Below are 8,649 nucleotides of genomic sequence, written 5' to 3'. Positions count from 1 at the left end.
CTTCTCGCCACCGTTTCATTGTTTTACAACTATTCTAAATAATTTAAATGGAAAATTTGCAATTAACATTGGTTTTGATGTATTTGATTGAAATTTTCGTACTTACAATAACGTATGCGACAAACTTTAAAGGGTAATAAAATTTGTTTTACTTCGGTTGGAAAGAAAATTTTACTGTATATCTTTAACTGGAAGAATTCTCGCTTAAGAATTGTAATCTGCATTACCTGCGACTGCCAATATACAAATGACATCGACAAACAATGTTTTTTCATAACGTACGCGACATTAGAATACTATCAGAAGCAAATCAAAAAATTACCGTTAACCGAGCTCTAACTTCTCCTTTTTCTCATTTTTATAGTTAGTTGTTATTGCAAATTTGATTTTAAAATGTAATTGTAATGTTTCAAATCTCTTAATTTAGTTAATAGGAAAGAGAAAATAGTTAATTTCATTAGAGAAAACTGAGTCTAAGAGACACTCAGTTTTACTCTTCAATTTTTGAGTTTTAAAATTGCAATAAGCAGAAATACTTCTATAATATAAAAATTCGAGTATTTTACTGTTATTAATTCGTCATAAAAACCCATTTCAGTTCTTTTTATTTTTTCAGTCCTGGTTGACATTTTCATGGAACGAGAGTGCGAGAGCGCTTAGTTCCGATTCGCAGCGTAAACGGGCCGCAGTTGTCGACTCCCGACGAAACAAATGGTCGTGCAGGCTTGACTCTCTGCCCGGGTAATGGAGCCATTTGCTGCTTGAACCTCAGTCCTCGATGACGACGACACACTACGCATTTATGAACAAAACTTTTGACGGCTTGCCTCGCATGCAGAATCCAAAACTTGCGGCGAAGGGTATGTAGCATTAGCTGCGCCCCTCCAGGGAGCGTAGTCTCGTGGGCTTGTTTTATTAAAAGCTTAACGAGCGGGGTAGACTTCGGAAGAATCAATGGAAATTGCTGGTCATGTCCCAACTCTGCGTTTTCGATCCGCCCTCCGACGCGCAGGATGTGGTTCTTATCTAGGAATGGACTTAGTGAGAGCAATCGCGTGAAGATGACAAACCTGAACCGGCTTCCAGCTGCTTAATCTCGACCATGAAGTGCGTCTGTTGGTCAAGACGGATCAGTACTTCCAAGGCGTCGTCCATTTCCCGAGCTCCTATGACCGCTTGACGGAAATGTCGGCGTCTCTGCAACCAACGTAGAATAATAGCTACTGTGCGCAGTAATCGCTGAATCGAGCTAAAGCGTTCTGCTAATAACATGACCTGCCCATCTGGTCTCCGAGTCTCCAGTGGCTGGTGAAAAAGTGCGCTGGTAAAGCTCGAAACGATTCGCGCCTCTGAACTGAGCGCCTTAGATTCGTTGTGGCTGAGGGGGATCTCTTGGCTACCTGGGTACGCGTCTGTACCATCAGGTCCATGCCACCAAAGCGGGTGGCTCATCAGCTCCTCGGGTGATATGCCTCGGCTAGCACAATCGGCAGGGTTCATTGCTGAGCGGACGTGATGCGGAAGTCAACTCCTGGATCCTTCGGACCCGATTCGAGACAAATGGTTTCAATGTGGTATGTTGCTTCTTCAACCAGCATAAAACGATCGCAGAGTCCGACCATAAGAAGTATGGGGCTTCAACCAAACTCAAGGCTTCACGTACATTTCGAAGAGTCTCGGCCAACAACAGCGCTGCCGAAAGCCCAAGGCGTGGTATTGTAGCGCGCTTCAGTGGAGCCACCTTCNAGTCCGACAATAAGAAGTATGGGGCTTCAACCAAACTCAAGGCTTCACGTACATTTCGAAGAGTCTCGGCCAACAACAGCGCTGCCGAAAGCCCAAGGCGTGGTATTGTAGCGCCATTCAGTGGAGCCACCTTGGTTCGCGCGGTAAGGAGTGAGAAACGCACAGTGCCATCAGCGTCGGCTGTGCCCGTGTAAATAACGGCCGCGTAAGCATGTGAACTGGCATCGCAAAAGCCATGCAATGTTGTCGGAGCATGTGGCACCATACCCAACCATCGGCCAATGCGGATTTTAGTAAGGACTCCCAGCTTGGAGCGGTAATTGAGCCATTCATCACGAAGATCCTCAGGTAACGGCGAGTCCCATGACAGACCGGCAGCCCACATCTTTTGGATAAAAATCTTCCCTGTTATGACAACTGGGGATAACACCCCTGTGGGATCAAACAACCGAGCCACTTCACTGAGCACGCGTCGCTTCGTAGGAGCCTGACTTGAAAGAACAGCTGGTCAGCCACGGGGTCCCATCTCAAACCCAATACCGGGGCCACAGACGTATTGAATGCATACCTAGGGAGAGACGGATTACTGGATAAACACAACAATACCTGAATGTCATTTGAGTTCCATTTCCGAAGTTTAAACTGCCCAGCAGCCAGAACTGCCTCTACTTGGCCAGCTCAACGGCCTTGGTAGCGTCCTCGCAGCTTGTCAAGAAGCTATCGACGTAGAATGCATTCAAAATTGCTTCTCGGGCTTCAGTCGCTTGGTGCTCATCAGGAACTGCGTGGTAATTGTCATTCGCGCATTGTTGTAATGCAGGTACTGCGTTTTATGGACTACAAGCCATGCCATAAGTGACGGTTTTCAGCCGGTATACTGCAAGCTCGTCCGAGGGGGATTCGCGCCATATTATTCGCTGGTAATCTCGATGCGCTGTTGCAACCAGGACCTGCCGGAACATCTTTTCAATGTCCGCAGTTACCGCCACTCGATAACGCCGAAAGCGGAAAAGTATGTTGATCAGCGGGTCTTGAAGCGTTGGGCCCACCAGCTGGATGTCGTTGAGGGACACGCCCGTAGTAGTCGGCGCCGAAGCATTAAACACCACTCGAAACTTCACAGCGACCGCATGATTTGAGATGTAGTAGCAACCGCTATGATTGTGTGGTGGCTCCACTCGCTCCATATGACCAAGCTCCGCATATTCCCTCATAAAGCTCACGTATTTTTCCCTTAGACTAGGATCCGCAATCAGACGGCGCTCGAGCCAATAGAATTGTCGCGCAGCGTATGCATAGGAGTCACCAAGTTCTGGGACCTTGCGCCGCAAAAAAGTTGCACTACATAACGACCATCGGGGGTACGGCCATCAGGGTACGAAAATAAACTGTACAAAACAATTCCCATTTGCTCATCGATCATCATATCATTTGTGGTTTTGTACAGTTTTGTAAATAGTCAGAAACAAATTGTAAGATTCACTGTCATTTTCCCCAATGAGAAACGTTTGCTTTTCGTTTGTGACAATTGTACCATAGGGTACGTTTTATATGTATGCAAACGTTTCAATTACGTGAAAAATAATTTTTTCTGTAAATTTTCATATCCAATTCAATTAAAAAACATTTTTATTTTTTTTATTCATTGCAGCCATTCGTTTTGTATTTGTTTATTGCATATATGGACATACATAAATATATTTTCCCTGCACGATTCATTTCGTTTGTTGTTTCGTCTGTAACTACTAAACTACTGTAGTGTACTATCGCCAAAGTGAACTCAGCCGTTTTGTTTCGTATTGTACCGAACTGTTAAAGTAATAAACGAAACGAAATAGTAACGTACAATATAGTTTATTTTCGTACACTGACGGCCATGCGTAGTTTCAAATATCTGACCGCACTCGTCATCATGCAACTCTTCAGTAGCCGGAGCTTCCTCCATCTTCCAAAAGTTCCGGACCAGATCTTCCAGACGAACCTCTTCCTCACCTAGCAACGCGCTGAGTGTGAGCGAGGACAAGTTCGAAGTGGACGCCGATGACACCGGGCCGAATACTACCCAACCAAGACAGGTACGCTGGGCGAAGGGCTCGTCTGGTCTTCCACCGATAACTTCGCCCTCTACAACTCTCCCCCACACATCCGCGCCGATTAGAACCTCAATACTTCCAGGTGTACCAAACTCACTATCTGCATAATGTAGTCCTTTCAAGTGTGGCCACTGGGTGACGTCAACCTTAACTGCAGGAGTCAGCGAAGTGATGGACGGCAAAACCAGTGCTTCAATTTGCATCTCAAATTCTGTAATTGTTGACCGTTAAGTGATCGTTACGCTTCCTTTGGCTCGGGTGCTGACTGTAGCTCCAACACCTTCCACCTTCACATTACATTTACGTCGATATAATTTCAACGAGTTTGCCAAGCGATCCGTGACGAAACTAACCTGCGATCCAGGATCGCACAAGATACGAGCCACACGCTGAACTGATGCTTCTCCATATGCATATGCGCGCGCTGTTGCAAGGAGAGTGACAGCTGGGAATTGGGCAACGCAGGCTCTCGCAGGTACCGCTAGTCATGACCCTGAATTCGTCGATATTTGACCTGTTTCCTCTTTCGGTGCTGGTGATGCCGGCGCAGAGGAAGGCACGGTCATGTTGTCAGATTTGTCTCGGCATAGCATTGTGTTATGTTTGCGACCACAACTCCTGCAGCCACCGGACCGGCATTGTCTTGAGGAATGACCTGCTCGAAGACAATTATAGCAAAGCTTAAGATTTCTCACTGCATCAAACCGTTGCTGTGTACTCATCGCTGTGAGGGTAGGGCACCTTATGATTCGATGCGCTCCACCGCAATGTGCACACTGTCCTGCTTCGGTGGCGACCACGTTTGATTTCACCGATCGTCGCGCCGACTGTGCAGTTGATGGATCCAGACATATGCTGTGAGCTCGCCTTTCAAGATACTTCATCAGGTCATCCAGTTTGGGTATTTCATTGGAATTGCACTTCATGCACCAGTCCCGCTTCGTCGCGTGTGGAAGTTTCGACACCACAATAGGCACAGCTAGTGCATCCCACTGGTTTACAGGGATTTCCATGACACGCAGAGCTCGTAGCGACTCATGCACTGTGTCGACGATGGCAAGTAAAGCTCTAGATGTTTCTTTGGTAGCCGCTTTGAGGTTTAGGAAACGTGCCACATGTATCTCCGCAAGCTGCTTCCTATTATCGAAGCGTTCTTTCAGGGCCTTCCACACCTCCTCGTATCCGCCTGAATAGATACCTCCAACCAAGGGTACCTTGCTCGCACTAACGGCCTGCCGCAATTTACTCAACTTGAACGCTTCCGGATAAGAAGCCCGGTGCACGAGCGTTTCGAAGGCATCTTTGAACGCCAACCAATTACACATATCGCCGTCAAAAGTTGGAATCGCCAACGGGTCTAGTTTCAAATCCAATGAAAACCCATCTAAATTCGAAGTGGGGCAGTTGGGTCCATTACCACTTACTATGGCCATAGGAGCCCCTCTGGATTACGCAACTAAGCGGTTAATTCTGCTGCATGCCTCGCCATATAACCGCTCGACGTTTTCCCACAACACATCGTGTGGACCAATCTCTTCTCCTGACGCTGCTCCCACAAGATGGTTGTGATTATCCACAAATCTCACAAAATGCGACTCGAGTGATCTCAACTCTTGCTCGAGCTGGAACACATCCCAGGTCTCGATGGTGGCTTCGGAAACACGCGCATGTAGGCGCTTAATCGCTTTCCCGGAAGATGAACGCAAATTCAGTTCCGCCATACCGTGCTTGTACACAACTTACTTCTTTTTTGTCCTCACAGGAGGCACCAAAATGTTAGAGATTAAAAAGACTGCAACTCCGCTTGATGTGATGTGTGCTACTCGCACGTTTATTTCAATAAAACAGAAAGAAACTATATTCCTGGGTTGGCTTTTATACAAAATTCCTTGATGGTAGAATACCGTATTTCGTGAAAATAGAAAATAACAAGATGTCAAATTACTCAACTATCGATTGTTTAGGGCTGCCAACTAAAGCATGTACAAATGTTATGGTCAGTTTACACCAGGTATATGTATACAACTTAAATAGTAGGCTTAACTAGCGCAATCCACAACAGATTGTAAAGGTACATTATTTAGCTTAGTTTAGGAATATTTAAAGAAAAGAAAAACTCCCATGATTCGCAGACTTTCGCATATATGCGTGTTTCCATGAAAATGTAAACCGAAAATGCAAGCAAATGAATTCAAACGGCTTTATAACTTTAAATTTCGTATTCATATGGCGGAAAAAGGTTTTGGAAACGCGAAACGGTGGAGAGAAGAACTGAAAAAATTTAATTTAGTATGTGTTACTATTAAAAATATTGTATGGAGGAAAAATATGTCGCGTACGTTATTTCGCGTACGTTATTATATTTTTTTTAATAAAAACTAACCAGAGATAATTTCTATCAAAAAATGGAAGGATTGTAAAGGTACATTATTTAGCTTAGTTTAGGAATTTTTAAAGAAAAGAAAAACTCTCATGATTCCCAGACTTTCGCATATATGTATATGTGCCTTAAAACCACTTCTTTTCTTGTTGTTGTTGTAGCAGCATACAAGTTCCCCATAGAGTTTTGGGGAGTGTTGCTGGAGTGACAGTCCTTGGCCAGATATAAATCTGGGTCGTTCCGGTTACGTAGACCCGACTGTCGTGGGAACGACTTCTTTTCTTGTCTTCGAGGCTGCTTATTTTTTTCTCAAACATAGTACCCTTTGGTTGCAACATAACCGTAATCCTTATTTTCAATAACTTCTATTTTTGATAGATTTACGTTACTCTATAAGCGTACGAATGTCGCTTACGGCTGTATGGAAACACCCATATGCATTATTTCGGTTTTTAACCGAAACTCTGCATGTATGCATTACTTCATATTTCTCTCATATGCGTTATTTCGGTTTTCAAACGAAAGTGTGCATGTATGCAATATTTCGGTTTTTATCATATGCATTATTTCGGTTTTTAACCGAAACTCTGCATGTATGCATTACTTCATATTTCTCTCATATGCGTTATTTCGGTTTTCAAACGAAAGTGTGCATGTATGCAATATTTCGGTTTTTATCATATGCATTATTTCGGTTTTCATACGAAAGAGTGCATATGGGCAAATCTAAAAAATAGGTACACTTTTAAAATAAAAATTTTAATTTTTAAATTTGTGAGCACACCCATGATAAAAATATAGTAAGGTAGAACCGCTGAGAGTTACTTTTAAAATTCTTGACGTTTCCAAACGTTTTAATTTTTAAATTTACTCACAAACTCACATACACATTTTCAATCTCAAGCAACAACAATTTCATTTTTTTATTTTCAATATTATATGATTTTAAAATGCTGGCAAACTTCAAAACAAATCATGGCCGAAAAATTGAGAGAACGGTTCTACCTTGCTATGTTTTTATCATGAGCACACCTATGTTTTATATATCATTTTATTCGTAATCTCTTAATAAATCGATTAATATAAGCGTAATTCATTTTCATCAAGTGCTTCAAAAGTTAGACGAGGAATAAACATGAACTAGAAAACAAAAGAATAAGCTGGGTTCAAATTACGCTGTTCAAGTTGTAAACTTTGAGCAAAGATTTCGAAAGTTGAACTCACTTAATTGGGACGTTCAAAATTCAATGGCATGCCCCGATTTACCAGATTGGCTCCGGTTTTCGAGATAATGGTACTTGAAAATTTGATTAAATTTTAACTATTTTATAAATAACTCCCTCAGTTTTGAAGTTATTTTACTAAAATTTTGCAACAGTGTTTTAATATTACCTTAATTATTTCTTAAAATTATCGAAATAGGTTCACATTAACATATAGCTCCAATACAACTTATTACTTAGATATGTGTTTTTGCGCTATAACACTAACTTCCTACCAGAATAATAAATTGTATGCGTGCTATATGTTAAATTGAACCTATACTAAATTTTAACCTGTTTAATTGGAGGAGTTATAACGCAAAACAACGTCTCTGAGCTAGATGTTTTAGTGAACCGATTTCGATGATTTTATGGAATAGTTAAGGTAATATTAAAAAAAAGTTACNTTTATGGAATAGTTAAGGTAATATTAAAAAACGGTTATGTGCAAAATTTTAAAGTAAGTAAAGTATCTTCTAAAGTCAGGGACTATTTTATAAAATAATTAAAATTTAAGCAAAGTTTCAAGTGAAGTGTGTCCAAAGTAATTGTTTGTAGAATACAATACATACTTAAAAAGTTCTTAAAATTAAATGCTTCAAAACCTATACACATTAAACCGAAAATTTTGAAAATTGTGAAATGTGGCGCTACAGACTTTGAGTTACTTGCCATTTCGTTATTTTTTAATGCACACTTTTCTTACCTACTACATATGAAAAGTGCGCATAAGTGCTAAATGCCCACTTAATTTCAAATCAGAATATGGTGTGCTTCAAAAGTTATGACATAATTAATTGTGCCCTTCTTAAAAATTACATAAAAAATTCACTTGTTTTCATTATTTTTTTAAATTTAAACACCGATATTTCAAAAGTTATGCAGCAAATTGATCCAAATTTTTTTTGAGGCTTCAAGTATGCGTCAATGAATTATATCCAAAAGCAACCCGCTTGATTTATTTTACAACAGTGAAAATAAAGCTAAACAACACAAAGGTTACCTGTTTTTTAGATTTGCCCATCTGCATAATTTCGGTTTTTCTAATGGCACCCTGAAATTGTGCTTACATACAAAAAAAACCCGAAATAATGCATACGAAAAAACCGAAATAATGCATATATGCACAGTTTCGGTTGAAAACCGAAATAATGCATATGAAAAAAAA

The 8,649-nt window shown here is 41.4% G+C and overlaps 2 protein-coding genes across 2 annotated transcripts in view; one reads left to right on the top strand and one right to left on the bottom strand.

Moving 5' to 3' along the window:
• LOC108362435 (E3 ubiquitin-protein ligase CHIP-like) overlaps positions 1 to 8,649 on the top strand; it is a 144,964-nt gene that overhangs the window by 2,366 nt on the left and 133,949 nt on the right. The gene's annotated exons all lie outside the window — the stretch shown is intronic.
• On the bottom strand, positions 702 to 3,189 carry LOC108362432 (uncharacterized). The gene is made up of 2 exons (XM_017615402.1): positions 1,755 to 3,189; positions 702 to 1,619 (listed from the first exon to the last, which is right to left on the bottom strand). Exons 1-2 carry the CDS (start codon positions 2,129 to 2,131, stop codon positions 1,478 to 1,480), a joined length of 519 nt encoding a protein of 172 aa, XP_017470891.1. The 5' UTR covers positions 2,132 to 3,189; the 3' UTR covers positions 702 to 1,477.

This window comes from Rhagoletis zephyria, unplaced genomic scaffold, assembly GCF_001687245.7.
Source record: "Rhagoletis zephyria isolate East Lansing unplaced genomic scaffold, Rhagoletis_zephyria_1.1 Rzeph_scaffold_01009, whole genome shotgun sequence".
In the NCBI taxonomy this organism is placed as follows: domain Eukaryota; kingdom Metazoa; phylum Arthropoda; class Insecta; order Diptera; family Tephritidae; genus Rhagoletis; species Rhagoletis zephyria.
This window is presented reverse-complemented; position numbering and strand designations above follow the sequence as displayed.

Excerpts from the sequence above, each read along its gene's own strand:
- LOC108362432 (XM_017615402.1), bottom strand. The coding sequence starts at position 2,131 with ATGTGGGCTGCCGGTCTGTCATGGGACTCGCCGTTACCTGAGGATCTT.